This window comes from Monopterus albus, unplaced genomic scaffold (assembly GCF_001952655.1).
Source record: "Monopterus albus unplaced genomic scaffold, M_albus_1.0 scaffold62.1, whole genome shotgun sequence".
NCBI lineage: Eukaryota > Metazoa > Chordata > Actinopteri > Synbranchiformes > Synbranchidae > Monopterus > Monopterus albus.
The window spans coordinates 2,544,836-2,561,349 of NW_018127942.1; the positions used below are offsets into that span (position 1 = coordinate 2,544,836).

The 16,514-nt window shown below is 42.3% G+C and overlaps 1 protein-coding gene across 3 annotated transcripts in view; it reads left to right on the plus strand.

Annotated features, from left to right (window-relative positions):
• The window catches only part of runx2b (RUNX family transcription factor 2b), a 49,741-nt gene that overhangs the window by 13,109 nt on the left and 20,118 nt on the right, over positions 1 to 16,514 (plus strand). The window contains exon 2 of one of the 3 annotated variants that reach the window (XM_020603720.1): positions 171 to 294. The exons of 1 other annotated variant lie outside the window; for it this stretch is intronic. In XM_020603720.1, coding sequence (XP_020459376.1) covers positions 237 to 294 — 58 coding nt within the window. In that variant the 5' untranslated portion in view covers positions 171 to 236. Of the gene's footprint in view, positions 1 to 170; positions 295 to 15,282; positions 15,670 to 16,514 lie in introns of those variants that run through there. One more of the 3 variants, XM_020603722.1, reaches the window with a different exon arrangement.

Here is a 16,514-nt window from a genome sequence, read left to right on the forward strand (position 1 = left end):
CCATCTGATCTATCCGCAAAGGCGATATTTGCCTCTGCAGTTTTTTTTTCTCTATAAAACCAGACCTGGTTGTTACTTGTGGTCATCCAAATAGTTGATACGTAAAGCATGTCTTGTGGATGGCTTTTCCATTTTTTTTCTTCATGACATGCTGCGTACTCTTGGTTTAGGACGTGTCAAGGGTCACGGAAACCACAGAGGAACCAACTTGGGACTTGCTGCTACCAGGGGCAGCTATGGCATCTAACAGTCTTTTCAGCACAGTGACACCATGTCAACAAAACTTCTTCTGGGGTGAGTACTGCCTTGTTGGTCTCTGTTGTGTCTGGAGTTGGATTAGGGGGTCGGATCACTTAGGGTCAGGTGTTGAGGTTTGGATAAACCAATGAAGAGGTCTGGGAGAAGGGGTTAAGGATATTGGATGTGACTGAATGGAGTTGGGGTCCAGATGAGCAGAGATCAGCTGAGGTCACTGAGGACTTTGCTATCAAGGTCAAAGCTATTGTGGTGGAAGACAGACTCAGCTATCATCAAGATTTTTTTCTGGAGCGCAATTACAAAAAAATGAAAAAAAAAAAAACTCTCTGCATTTAGAGAATCCAGTATTTACTCTACATGCTGTTTATAAATATTTCTGAAAGAGGGAGATGACATGTTTGTGCAACACACCCTTAGATTTACAAAGCAATGCCATTGTGTAACATAAAACAAAAGCATGGGTGATAGTTTTGACGAACGTAAACAGACGCCGCACAAAAGAGTTTACGTTTGAGCATTGAAACAAGATGTGGGGATCACTGAACTGTGTGTGCTGGGTGTCTCTGTTGTGCGTAGTGAAGAAGTATTGATTTGTTTGCCAAGAAAGGTCTGTAATGGCTTCCTGAAATTCAGACGTGCTGCTGCCATTAATTAATCAGTGTCAGTTTGTGCAGCCTCCAGAGAGCACTAAATTGACAAACATAAACAAGACGTTGCTCCATATCGACTCCCATAGAATGAATTCATAATTCAAGCATAAATAATCTGTTTACACTCCTAAATATCACTTCATCTTGACTTATTGCTTCTCTGCAAGTAACTAAAATGAGAAACTATAGATTTTTTTTTAAGTGATAAACTCCTGCTTTGTATGTACACGTAGCAAAACCCCTTTTGAAACATGTCTGCCAATAAAAAATATTCCAAAATTTCAAAGAACTGCAAAGTTACACTTTTCAATTTAATTTAGTCTTCATATTTATTTACCCTTCACCCTCGCTGGCGGCCATTGGGGATCTAGAGGAATCTATAAGACCACAATGGACTCAAGAGCTGTGAACAGTAGCAGTGTCAACTTTATGATTTTCAGTTCCATGTGAAGGTCAACTTACAGTTCAAGCTCCAGTTTGCGGCCACTGTTTTGGGTTTGCCGTACTGTATTGTGGCAGTTTCTTTACACAATCTAATTTAATCAGCAAAATAAATTATGTTTTAGGTTTACCAGATGAATTTTCAAATTTAAACAAACACTGTCATTCCCTTGCAACACAAGAAATAGACAGACTTGGTTTAATAGACTCCCCCCCTCACCGCCCCTACACCCGGTCCATAGTCTCTGGTCCTCTTTCCAAATCAAATGTTTAAAAGATGTTTTTAAGAAGTCGTTCCGTGGTCAGACACAGCTGTTCTGAGCTCCTGCTCCACACAGAAGTAGCTTGGCTCCTAATACGCTCTGAAAGCCGGGAGAGAGTGAGCGTCCTCTACCAATCACCACCACCTATTACCACGTTAACCCCCTGACCTCTCGGCGTGTCTCTGGGGTTGGAGAGCGGGAGAAGAGAGGAGCAGCGCTGCAGGAAATTGAAAGCATGCTGTAGTACAGGCAGAGGGAGAGAGAGAGGAGCAGATGTGTGCAGATGTTCAGGTGGAGAGACAGAGGGAAGATCATCACTGATAGATTGTCATTTTAAATATTGTTGATTGATACTGTGCTACGGTTCGCTGATGTCGTTCGTGTTTACGAACATCTGGGCAGTAAATCTGTCAGTACGACCACAAAAAGTCCCCCTTGACAGCGCAATGTGATTTTGCAAGACCACCAGCAATTTCTGCTGTATTTGTAATTTAAAACAAATACTGTAAATGCAGTGTACTACACTGTATCCACACTGGCAAAAATTTGAATTGGCACCTTGAATATTTTAGTTTTGATCAGAAAAAGTGAGGATCAAAGTCAGAAGTTGAGTTTGATTTTCAGTGTTTATTAATGTGAAATTAAATATTTTTTTAATCACATAGATTTTAGATTTAAATGCTTACATTTATATCAGGTAATCTTGATTTATTTCTCACCCATTCCTCACAACCTACTCTGCTTTGTGGATAAAAACATGCAATAACTGAGCTCAAGTCTCGCCTTTCTGTTGATTTTATATATTTTTCTTCACGTCCTCCTGCTCCCATGTTTCTCCTGGATCATTTTGTCCAGCGTCAGCTGAGAACAGAAGTTGCAAAATATTGTTTTGTTAGTTAGAAAGCCACATTACTCATCTCGTCTGTAGAGTTATATTTAAGGACATTTTTAAAATTAGACTGAGTGCACATGCCCAGTGATAAACTGAGCTGACTATTCCAAATCCAGAAAAGGGGGCTCATTAAAATTTGTCTTGGCATTTACATCAAGCGCTTTTCACTTAATTGGTTCAAATATATTTTTTGTAACTCCTCATACTGGCAGATCCGATGGGGAGGCCAAAATAATCTTCAACATGTGTGGCACCCACTCAACCACTGTGCCTCTCTGGGGAGCATTTAAGTGCCTAGTTTCTCTATTACATACTTAATTACATATAGACAATTAAGTCATGGGAGCAATTATCATTCGGTAAAGTTGTGCAGTCACTCTGTTGAAAAAACAGAGCTTACACAGATAATCCCAAATCAGCACGGTCAAAAGTAAAGTGGGACGATGTGGGTAAATATCTGAAGACTCAGAGCGGAAAACTCTCCCCAAAGAAAATCTCAGATAATTTGCAGGGAAACCGTATATGTATTTGAGAAAGGCAGCTTCTGTTGCCTAAGTGTTGCCTTAGATCTTACCACAAGCCTGGATCTTGGAGACATCTTAAAAGTGAACCAGACATCCTCCCCTCCGCGAAGCCCACTCATCAATAGGTAATTTGAAAAAGCCGGGGGTGGGGGGCAAAATCTGAGCGCTTCACTGGCTGCTTCTGTGCAGAGCAGACGCTTCCCTCCAGGCTCTAAGGAGCTCTATTTAGCAATGCTTAATTGTACCTCTGAGGCAAACATGCTATTTAATCCTAGCAGAGTTATACTGATGGAGTAAAGTGGTGCTGTGTGTGTCTGTGAGCTTTGCCAGTTATTAGGACTTATTAGTGCTGGAGGTTCACATTAGTCTAAATGGCTCCTGAGGTGAATCAGGGAGGTGCAACGTATTAATGTGATCGGTGTTTAATCAAAGATAGATTAATAAGGTCTGTATTCTCACCCAAATGTCCTACCAATGAATGATAGGTTGATTATGACTTTAAATAAGCTGCAGGCAGTTATTAAGGTCTAAGTGAGAATGTCATGGGACCCCTGATATAAATGGCCTGTAATGCGCCTTTCTCTCTGAAAGTTGTGGAGAAAGTTTTTCCCTCTTCATTTGGAAAGGTATTTGCATCATCCTAGTTTGTATTTGGAACCACTATTTCTGAAATAGTGATTTTAGAAAAATACAAATTCAATCAGTGAATCCATCAAAATGACCGTAGAGTTTTACAGAAAGGAAAAGAAACCCTGAGTGAGACGGACTTGTCCTGTAGTGTCAACTGGCAGACGACTCTGAGCTACTGATTTATGCACAACATCTGCTTTTCCTCCTTCCAAATTAAGCAGTATGAAGTAATTGAAACATGCAAGGAAGGTGAGATTACACTCTCTTGTAATATAGAGACTACCTCAACAAAAGGAGAATACAGGCTCTGTGTATTATCCTCATATGAGGTAGCTGTGGGGCTAATTGCATTATTGTAATACAACTCCTGTGCTTACTATAGAGTTCTTCCTGTTTAATGTGTTGATAAAAGATGCAAAACCAATCATGAAGGAGCCTATTTGTTGAACGCTGAGTGCTAACATTTCTGCTATTTTAGTCGAGCTCCGTTTTCTCATAAATCAATGCAAATATGTAATATCTTTGCAATGTTTACTCAAGTCAAATTTATGTGTATTTTTTGGATGGTTCCACACAGTCATGCTATGAATAGCTATGTTTATTTAAATACACTATAATAACCAGGTAGTTTAATTCCACTGCAGTAGCTCGTGAAGCTTTTAATGCAGCGCTGGTATTTTCACACTTAACCAGATCCTGCAGCCCTTCATCCACTTCAATTGTATCACGCTGGGCGAATTACCGTTATCCGATATAAGCCCTCAGAGAGGAAGTAACCACCTAGCACTTTGAAAATTGGTCTATCTTGGAACTGGTTCACTCTAATGAAACAGAACACCAGTATTATAACCCAGACTCATATAGCTCTTTCACCCTTTATTTTATGTCCTGTCCTTTCTCTCTTCCATTCAGGCATTCTGGTTTGATTTTAGGTATTTTGGTCAGAAGATGACTTCTAAGCAAACTCAAACCAGAAGAAACCTGAACAGCACTGTTCTCCCGCTTTCCTGCATTTCTGCTTCACGACCATGCTCTGTGTTTCTATAAGGGGGAAATGTGGAGTGTCGACCCTCCTGGATGTTTGGGTTCAGCCTGTAATGATGTGAGTGAGAGGGCGACCATAGCACCTACACAAGGCCTTATCTGTTCTGCCTCACACCGACGAAAAGGGAAGGTTTTTCCCCTTCCTAGTTTAATCTTAAAAGAATGCGGTATCCCCTCTGACTCCGACTGGACTCCCAAATATATAAACCTTACCAACAGGTCATGAAAAGACCAGTATGAGCTGAATGTGTTAGCTGCATTTTTGAAGCAATAGTGATTGTTTATGAGGGGTAAACAAAATGTACCAGAGGGTAAACACAGAAGGGTTCAATTTTGCTTCATTTCAAAGGGGAATGTGAAACATGATGAGTAAAGAAGCATCAAAGGACTCATACCAGGCTCTGACTGTGATCAATAGCTTGGCACCAGATCAGTAGAGCTGTCTGAGGGGATAAGTACTGTACACCTTGTTACAGCGTGTCTTCAGATGTTGGTATCAGTGCTCACTTTCCCTCAAGTTGTAATCATTTATCACTCAGCATACATTTAAAAAACACTCGTGGAGCAATTTTGTATTTTTAAATGGGGGTTTGGTATGTAGCAGTGTCATGGCATAATAACAGGGGGCTTTATAGCTGCTGATGTGCAAACTGTAAAGAGGTTATACATTTACAGTACCCGGGGTACAGTGCATATGTGTGTGCACGCTCACTAAAGGTGTCTGTGACAGGAAGATCTATCTGCTTGATTAATGCTCTCACTCAAACTGGCACCTGGAACCAATCCCCTCTACTGCCGCCCCCATTTCATGTGCACCGTATGTGTGTCTGTGTGTGTGCGTTCCATACGTTGTGCCTTTAGAGGGGCCGAGGGTGGGTGTTAAACGGGAGGTACAGATGGGACCTGGGGACTTGGAGCGGAAGAAAAGAAAGGTGTGTGCAGAGGAAGGAACAATAGGTAGACATGCAGTGAAGGGTATGGGCTGTCATTAATAACACACAGGCCCCGTCTCCTAATTTGCTCAAATTACCTGCCCACATAGTGGGCTCCCTGCCAGCGCCAAGGTGTGAACACAGCAGATCAAATACACCTGAAAATCAGAGTGCCCACCCACTCGGCAACGCCCACACAAGCCTTTTATGGTGGTCCAACACGTGAATGCCTGTGTGTGTGTGAGTCTGTTTGTGTGTTTATTCTTTCATGTGAGAGTGAGGGATATAAAATGTGAGAAAATTAGAGAGTGAGAAAGAAACATTAAAAGGAAGAAACAGAAAAGAGTAAGTGAGACAGGCAGAGCTATACAAAAGGAGGATCGGTTTGCGCTCGTGAGGTGCCCAACAAGAGCAATCCAAAACTGACTCTTTCAAACCACCTCCCATATGGCACTGTGGGGGCAACCATCATCATCAGCCCTCCTCTTCTCCCTTCTTCCCTTTCCTTCCTCCCTCTCCTTCCCCTTATGGCCTCCCTCTATCCTTCCCCTCCCACCCACGCTTTCAGGAAAAAGCTTGATGACAAATGTGACGGGGCGGCGATGCTTTGGTCACCGCAATAATCAGAGTCACCGACACCACCTGCGACACACACACACGGGTACAGAGACATATTCCAGTGTGTATGCAGACACTGAAATTAAATATGCCCCAGAGACACAAAAGAGGCCAGGAGAGTGTGTGTAGGTGTGTGTAGTGGGATGCTAGTCTTTGAACTTTGAATAGTGTGCGAAGCTGATATTGACAAGTCTCTGGGGAGAGGAGGGAAGCTAGGAATGGTAGCGGGCATATGTAAAGTGGCCTCCAGAGAGAAAAGAGAGAAAGATGGTGAAACAAACAGGCAAATAATTGGAACGAAGAAGTTAAAATGACACAGGACCACTTTAGTTTCTTCATTGCTTTTAGCATGTTAAAAATCATCCACTGAGTTTTTCTATACTGCCTTTAAATGTTAAAAGAGGAGTTACTATAAAGTGTTAGGTTAGGTTTTCTGTCTAACAACTTTGCTGCAAATTACCAACTCCTACTGTGAAAGAGAGAAAGGTTTTGGACAATTTCCGCTTGTGTTGCAATGCTGCAAACTGCAAAATCCCCGACGTTACACTTCAGGTTGTTTCAAGGCTCTTCCTTGTGACTGAGGCTTACGTCTTTTGAGAACTTGTAGCTGGTGTGTTTTATGTCGATCCCTGAGCTGTTCCAGTTTAAACACATTCAACTCTGTGTGATCAAAGTCTACATATATCTACATGTTGTCTGATCCTAGTGGAGCAGGCTGTCAGTCTGGGTCTGAATCCTGTCACTCACCCAGCAAGCCGCCCTCTTAGCGACTTCTGTAGCTCGTTTTGTTGTTGCATCCAAAAGTTTTCTGTCAACTGATGCACTGTTCCTTCTATTTTTTGTCTTTCCCCAAAGGAAATAGGTCTCTCTGTCTTTCCTTTCTCTTTTGGATGGAGACCAATAACAGGCCTTTTCCACTTTACTCCTCCTGATGCTGAATGAGCAAAGGAGGATCCCAGAGGAGCGGTAATATTTTATTAAAGTGATATTTTGAAAGTTCCTCTTCTACTCTCTTTATTCCTCTCTCGTGATGGAATTTTAGGATGCTGTAACAATTCTTGTGTATGTGTATGTGTGTGTGTGTGTGTGTGAAAGAAAACAGCTCACACAGAGCAAAGGCAATTCAAAGTTACAGCTAAATGACAGGCTGGGAGCTCCACTCTTTTGAATTGTATTGTTTTCTTTTTATTCCTGCTTGGGAGGAGAACTGTTGAAAAAATGGGGCACACAGCGAGCAGTTTAGTCTCGGGAGAATTACACTTGGCACAAACAAAAATAGCAGTCATTTTTTGCTGACAAACACTTTTTGATGCAAGGGTGGGTTTTGTCATGTTGGGCTCTTGTTTTCTTATTTACGAGTTGGAAATCTTCAGGTTAATTGGAAGCACTGGCTCTTTAAAAAAATTTTTTAAATAAAAAAAACATTAGAAAATGTGCTGATCTGAAAATAACTATAGTGAAAATGGTCTTTATAATGCCCAAAGACAACTTTACCTATTCTGCCACTTTCAGTCTATTACACACATGAATACACCGACACACATATACGTGTGCACACAGCCAGGCAGATACACACCTGTCCTTTTCCTGCAGGATCCTGCAAAAGTAGCAGAAACAGTAGAGCTGGTCTCTGGTAAACAAACAGTGAGAGGCTGCTGGGAGGCTTCACTGGGCCTCCAAATTATAGCCTGGTTAACCGGCATCTCAGAGCCAGCCCTTTTACTGCTATACACACACACACACACACACACACACCCATGCACACAGTACTGTATGTACACACCCACATCACATGCATATGCACGCATATGCACATGACTTGGGTGCATTTAAGCCACTATATAGACATAGCTGAAAAGCACATATACAATCAGGTTCTAATGGTACTTGGTCTGTGCTACACTTGATCTGAGGGTAAAAGATTTTATAGACATCAGAGAGAGCGGGAGGGAAGCATGCCCCGAGGAGCCATCACAAATGTTACCCAGTCATCAGGCTCACAGTGTGAGGTGATTACTGATGAAAAACAATCCTGTTCAATGTAAACATGGCTTTATTATTTGCAGCTTTTAACCCTGTGTACCTGCTTTATGATTTTAAGCTTTTCTTCGCTGGTAAATGCTCCTTTGCTTTGACTGCTTGAAAGATGTGATAAAGCTTTGTGGTCTCTAAGATGTCAAATATTTGCCTTTTTTGCAGAAACATAGCTAAAAGAGACTAATGCGGTGGACTTTTTTCATCAATAGTTCAATGAGAGGAGGCGGGGTTGTTTAGAGCAACTCTAATTGTCTGTAAATTACTTCTGAAACTACTGGGGACGGTTTTAAGTCTCCCGAGGACACGATAACAAGTCAGAGTGATCTATGACACTGGGAAATACAGTTAAAGCCTTTAAAATGATCAGTTTTCACAAAATGACTTGCCATAAACCTCATGCCTCCAGTGTGACGGCATATTCCAAGTAGACAATTTAATTGTTAACCCAAGACCACATCCCAACAGTCCTATTGCCAGAGAGAGTTTTTTTTTTTTTTTTTTTTTGCATGTGTGTGACGTTCAAATTCTCAACTTTGCCATAATGCAACAGGAGAGAATAGGTTGTATTTGAAGGACAACGTTTCACAATGTAATTGATGTTCCCCTGGGGGACTGAGCAGTCAGTGAGTCTCCCTGCTCAGGACTCAATGTAGGCATTATAAAGCTGGTGTCATATGAGTCCAAAACAGGGGCAGAGCAGACATGACATGTCTTGGAATAACCAGCAAGTTCTGTGGAAAGTTCAGGGTCATAGGTCACATAATCAGACAATAGTCATTTATCTTCTGTGAACTCATGCTTTCCCCCAATTTCCCTGATGTTTTCTTTTGATGAACCCTCTTTTCCAAAGATGACTGGAATTGATTTTTACTTTCTGAGAACATCTCCGGCTAGAAGCCATGAAAGCGAACTCCATCCACCCGTCTCTGTTATCCCCCTCCACACTCCTACCTTGTTGTGAGTCATTTCTGACCAGTAGCCTAATACGCTCAGTGTAATTACAGGCTAAGGTTTAAGGCGAAGCCCCATCTCTGAGTAAGCTGAATCAGCTGTGACACTCTCAGCTTAATTTGTTAACTCATTCAGTGCACAGCACATCAGCATGTAAGGCTTCTCAAACATTTCACAATCCGCAGCTTCCTGGGGCCATTTTGACATCTTAATGGTTTGGAATTTGATCAAGTTTGAATGGCTCCAGGTTGCAGAGTTCAGGCTCGGTGTTTTGGAGCGGCTTCGAGCTGGACCGCAATCAGGAAGAGATCAGGAAAAAGAGAAAGAGAGCAGGATCCAAACCCTCGGAAGCTGAGCGCTGCGGCTCGGTGCAGGCCCAGTGCTGTGGCTGCTTGCGTTGTCTGCCCAGTAAGTGTTTTTTCATGTCCTGTTTATCTGATTGGCTGTTGTTTCAGCGCTGGACATGTTCATTTGACTGACAGTTTTGATGTTGATTATTCCCCAGAAATAGAGCAGTACTGCAGTGCAAGGACTTTTTGAGTGGGGTTCGCTTACTTTCAGTAAAAGCCATTCATGTTACCCATTCTGTAAAGATGGCCAAGCAAAACAGATAGTATATTTAATACATTTAAATGCTCCGGGACGAAAAATGTATATGGTGCATTTCCAGGGGTGGGTTTATGCCATCTTTGACTAAATGTTTATGTCTGTGTGCAATTGAGCATCCATGGCGGATTTCTTCCCTCCATCTGGTCCTCCTCTATAGCTCCTTACATCGACTTGGACCCAGTGCACTTGGATATTCCTCCACCCTGTCTCCATGCATATACATACATATATACCATTGCTTCCTGTCTCCTTCCTTTCTCTTACCATCTACAGCCACTGCCCATCCTTCCATACCTACCTCCAGTCTCGAAACAGGAGCAGTGGAAATGGGTGAGTGCTAGACGATAGCCCCCCTGTGAGTGCTAGTCTGGGCTGCTGCCTGTTTGCTTCTCACTGCTGGTAGTCTATCTATCTCGACTGTGCCTCCTTGCCTCACATAAATCATCCTCAATCGTACTACCCGGACAGGGAGAACAGAGAGAAATCCCCTCCTATAAATCTGGTATTAGTTTTACCTCGCATAATGAACACAGGGCTAAACGGTTCTGGATACATGAGAACAGCATGTCTTACAGATGTACTATAAATATTTTGATACTAGTCGGCTAGTTTGCAGAGGGGAAGTAGACCAGTGAAATACACAGAGGAAGGGGAAAGTGTAAAGTGGAATGTTGGCCTAGCCCGGGTGTCTGTATTGTCTTTAGCACCTACAGAGGGTCTCTGTCCAAGAAAAACGCTCTTTACAGGGTTCTTGTTCCCAGCCTTGGTCCGGTAACACTCCCTGATACTCTACGTTTCCTTCAAGCCAATCCTTCAAACAGGTCTCCAAGGAGCGGTGCTCGCTGTTTGATAAATAGCACGACTGGACCTGATTGAGTGATAGATGGTTTGAAGGGAAAACCAGCACAGTTTAAGGGACACCCTGGGACCAAGTCTGGGAAAGGCAGCTCCAGGGACGGTGTGATAAGTGGAAAGTTTGAATTAAAATGAAGTACTAATAATAGGATAGCTAATGACACAAAGGTTGCATAGAGATGGATGGCCAAATATTCCTGGTAACTGGAAAGATATTTTGTTGCAGCCATGAAAAAGCAAAGTTTAACACACATAGCTGCATATAAAAATGGAAAAACTGAACCCCCTCCTTTTTCTGTTTCTGGCCTCAGCCCCAGGCACTGTCACCCTACCTCATCAAAGAAGCACACACCCACACACACACATGCACAGAAAGCCTACAAACGCTCCCTTACCCATGCAGGGTTCTAGCGCTGTGACAGCAGGTGGCGTGTGACACGTCAACATATCATGGTTCCCTGGCAGGCACAGACAGAGTTCTCAGCTCTCTGCCCAGTCTCTCTGATCTATCACTGGGACTCTTTAATGGCAGCCTTCGTCACATATTACTGCTTTATTTTCTCCTCTCCATCTCCCAGCCCACAAAAGTTCCTTTTTCTGTTCCTATTTTTAAGTACAAGTGATCTCAATTAGGGACCTCCATGAAGGCGGTAGGTGGCAGACAGTCAGAGTAGTAAGAGCAGAGAGGAAATTGTCTTTAAACCCCTCGTCCCTCCCTCCCCTCCTGCCACAAGCAGTGAGCAGTCACCCCTCCATGCCTCCATCTCTTTCCATTCTGTTCCCTGCCATTTCAGGAACAGAGTGAACTATCAGACAGACTTCTTTCTGTATCCCTCACTGAGATATAAATACATTCAATTCTATAGACACAGCCATTAAAAACTTGGAATACACCACATGAAAACGGTTGCTCAGGGACATGCACACACACCACAGAACATCCAGTCACCATCCTAACAGTTCACAGTGATGTCACAGACTCAGCGACAAACAATCATTAAGGGCTTAAATGTGATCTGGGATCAGTGTGTGGATGAGAGTCAGAGAGGTTGTGTCAATGAGGTCACAACGAATAAAGTTCCTGCCAATTGTCACCCTCCTCTGACACCTGGATGGTTGGCTAACTGACTACCAGGTAACGGCCCGAGTCTAACTGAGCGGCAAAATAGTTTTGCAGCTGAATGTCCGCTGTTGGTTTGGTTAGGTGGCCATTAGACTTGATATTTGGCTGGTTTGCTTCCTTGCCTGGTGGGCTCGCAGATTGGTTAGCTGGCAGGCCGTTTGGCTGGTGGCGTGCCAAACGTGGAAACATCCCGTTAGAGCTGAAAATGCCTGGGCCTCATCTTAGCCCTCCTATAGAAAGCTATAATTAAGTGTCTTGAAAAATGCACCACTGTGAAATGGAGCCTTAATCCTGAGTCTTAAGTGGCTGTACTTTTCCTCTTGAATGATGAGAGTATATACTTGTGAAAAGGAGAAGACAGATGAAGAGTGATATGGAGAGACAGTCAATGATGCGCAACGGTGTTTTTATTATTTTTCTATAACAGTTAAAGTGCATGCATGTGAGCCTATACAACTGGGTGTGCCCTGCTTACACCTCTGCACCGAACTGCTGATGGCCTTTTTTAGCATCAGCCCTGAGCTGAGTGTCCTGTGAGCTTTCCTAATGATGTGTTATTAGTAAATACACACAGGCCTTGAAGTGTGTGTGTGTGTCTGTCAATGTCAAAGCTCAAGAGTGATGCAGAGAAGTTGACGGAGACACAGTATTAAAAAGGCAAGTGAAGAGAGACTCTGTATGATTAGTTTGCTGACAACATTATAAATGTGTGTGTGTGTGTGTGTGTGTGTGCGTGCATATTAGCAGTTTACACAGTCTTTGTCATTCCAAGTGGGAATGAGAACAGAAATGTTAATTACATGCTTGATATCTCGACAGGAAAATCAGTCCATGCCAGTTTGATTTTTATTGAAAGCAAATCATTGAAACTGAGCAGCAGAAATACAATATTACCATAAATCATAAAAGACACATCCTGCTCTATGTGGTGTACTGTGGTTCTTCACTGTTAGTGACTTCTCCTACTGTGCACTGACTCCAAGCCAGTGTAACACAGTAGATGAATAATACCAGAGCTGGGAGAGATGTTCCAGCTGCGCACCAGGCAAGCAGCAGCCACATTAAACCAACTGTTTTACGCTACATTCATTACTACAGAATATTAAGTCTGTTAATACAGAGCAGGCTCTGTCAAATATCCTTAAGTCCAATACTGCATCAATGTTCCAGCATTCACATTTGATCAAGAGTTGATCAAGGACAGCAAAGCAGTGGAAGTGGTGTCTTTTGATTGAACAACATATTCTGGCGCACTAACGTCTTTGCCGCTGTCGCCGTCACGTCTTCGGGACATCAAACGGCAGATTTTAAACTCAGAGGTCGCCCTATACCTCTGAGTAACAGAGATCCAGACAGCAGGCTTTGCTGTATGGATACAGGCCATATCCTGTTGCGAGTTGGAAGACAGATGCTGGACGTTCAGCGGAGTCAGATGGGACAAACACTTCGATGAGATGGGCTTGTCAGGGTCTAAGTCACAACTACACCAGGGTGTGCTGGATGGAGGAGAGTGATTGTGTCCTGGCATTAGGCTGGAAAAATCAAGAGGCTGTTCCTGCCACTGCCTCTGATGGACAGTAACAGTGCTGAAAATCCAAATCTAAGACTCATTAGTTGGCCTTAAAAAGTGTGAGGTTATATTTTGTTAATGTGCCTTTTACTTTTACTTAAACCATGAAAATAAAGAGTTCCAAAATTAAATTTCAAATCAGATTTAAGCAAAAGCTATGTCAAATACATATGTATTAAAATACCTATTCTAATCATATGTATGACATGAAATTGATTCAAAGGTAAGTTAAGTTCCACCAGAGTTTAGGATGTTTTCCACATTAACTCAAATGTATTCAGCGCTGAACAGAATGGTATTATCAGAGCTGAAACTTAACCCTGTTGGAATAACTGGCTCCATGGTTTCTGCTGGACCATGTTTATCACTATTACAGATTTAATTACTACTATTCACATTTATCCATCCGTGAATTGTTAGCTGATCTTTGAGAATGTTGGACAATGTGAACCATACTTCTGGTGTTTGAGGTACACAGAGGGGAAGTGTAACTCAATCACTTTTTTCCCCTCTCCGTCCACATGACGAGGTGCCAGATGCGTGTCAGTGCTTTCAGACTTTATACTATCACGCATCTGGCACCTCGTCATGTATATATATATACCTCCCACATCCTCACAAACACTTGCTAACAGACATGTCTGGTCATACACACCAACGATCCATAGATACATATGAAAAGTAGTCGAGTTATTTCAAGAGTTCAGGCCATAGTAAGGCCAATAAATGTCTTTTGTCTCAACACAGAAATCTTAGAATTAAGAATGTATAGTGCTACATACAGTGCAATTTACAGCATCAAAATAAAACACAAACACCCTGACAGGATCTAAATGACTTGCCTCCTAGTAGTCCCTTTTATTTTTAAAAAAGCCCGGCCTTTGTCTTAAACTCTGCAATAAAAGCCTGTTTAGGTGCAATGGAAAAGAACACGCTGCTCTCTGATGTGGCACTCAGAAAGACTCACTGAGAAACTGATGGGTGATCAAGGCTGAGGGTGCTCAGTGAGAGCCAAATGAGATACTGGAGCCTCTCAGAGAGCTCACAAAGGGTAGATGATGCCCTCTACAGTAGACAGAGGAGGGCCAGGCCAAGCAGGCCTTCGCACGCTGCCTTCAGTGCAGCAACTACACTAGGAAAGGGCGTTTCAGCAGTAAAACTTCAAGAATGAAATGGATTTTATTTTATTTTTAACTGTCTGTTAAAGTTAGAAAGTTGTAATTACAGCATGTGGGGGTGTAAAGTTGCAATTAATGCTTTTTAAATATGAATTTTGTTTGTTTGCTTGGTTTTTCCTTTGTTTTGGAAAATACTGTGCATTATTAATTGTGCATTGGTGGAAAAAGTATTGAGATTATTTAAGTAGCAGTACAACACTACATGCAAAGGTCCTGAAGTACAAATTCCTGAAAAATTACACAAGTAAAAGCACTTGTATAAAGTATTAGCAGAAAAATATACTTAAAGTAAAAGTACCCAGAATTCAGTACAATGTAAATGTTGCATTTTATTATATATTGTGCAGCTGGAATGTCACGTATGAATGGTATTTTACTGTTTAAGAGTTCACTCTAACTGCTGGGTACTTTATTTTATGACAGTGCCTCTTTTTTACAAGCTCGTCATATGTCTTGTATGTAAAATCTTACTCTGCAAAGTAAATAAATGTAGTGGAGTATATGCTGAACTGCTGTGGAGTAAAAGTATACATTTTGGAAATATTCAAGGTACAAGTACATCAGATATGTACTTAAGCACAGTACTTGACTAAATGTACTTTCGGATATGAAGAGATTTGCGTAATTGCGCAATTTCGAAATGATCCATGTGTCATCATATGGCGCTTTTTGGTTCATTTTAAAAAGGTTCTTGGGGCACAGTCAAATTTTCAATCGGATTTTTACATAAATGAATTGGTCAAAAGCGCAGTCCAGTTACAAGAAACGGTCATATGGGTAAGTGAACATAAAGGCTATGTAAAGTAGAATACCTGCACACTGGCACAACAGCTCTCCCCTGCGACCGGCTGAAACTCTACTCCTGTGTCTCAACCTGACTCACCGCTCTCCGGTGACTCACTCACTCCTACCTTGCGAAGTATAACTCACTTCTCACCCTTGCTCGGCTTTCTGCATGCTCATGTGAACCGCATATTGTCAGGACATCGTGGTAATACAACACGGACTGATGGACTAACGCGTGCATACTGACTGAAATGACCACGTCCAGGGTTAGGAGCGCGCAGATGGTCCAGAGGAGTGGTAACATGTCGGTATGTAGCCCAAAGGCTGGCTGTGTGTAAAACTCTGAACTGTGATTAACTGTGACACTGAGAAAAGTCGCGAAACGTAGCCCCCAAGTGTGTGTTTCATGAAGGTATAGACGTTACCGGGAGACCTGTCCGGTCGTCTACAGACGTGATAGATTATGGCGGAGGGACTGGATCTGATTCCAGACACCACGTGTTTGAGTCGCATCAGCGCAATAATTGCTGGGCGCCTGAGCTATATAAACCACAAAAAGCCTGAGCTCGGGAAACCCCGGCCTCCAAACACTAACCGCATTTACGGCTACAAAAACGAGAATCGTTTTTCCGCCTCCTTCATCTCACCGGCGATGATTTTTTTCTCGACATCATCAACTTTTTAACCCTATATACAGAACCAGCGGCTTGACATAGACACTTTACAGAAAAATATGTGCAATTTGAAGGTGTCTCGGGGTTATAAATAGCTCTATTAAGTATTGTTAACGCTTATTCCTTTGACTTTGAAAGCTTTATGTGTGTGTACATAGCCTGTGGGCTTTCAGAGAACCTTTCAGTTTGGCACAAAGACTTCAATGACGCACCTGGAGCAGCGCTTTGAATTTTCACTGAAGGAAGACGGACAAAAACCTTTTTGGGCATCTGGGTCGGCTGTTCCATTTTAGACCAGCTTTTTTTTGTAACTGTATAGCCTTTCAAGCGCTCGGACATTTATTTGGTGTTATTCATATCCACACGTGAATAACTACGCCTGCGTTATGGCGCATGAACACTTCCCCCGAGAAGTTAGAAAAAAAGAGCTCGTCATTTAAAACATCAGCAAGTTTTCAAGGGTTTTTTTTTTTTACCGG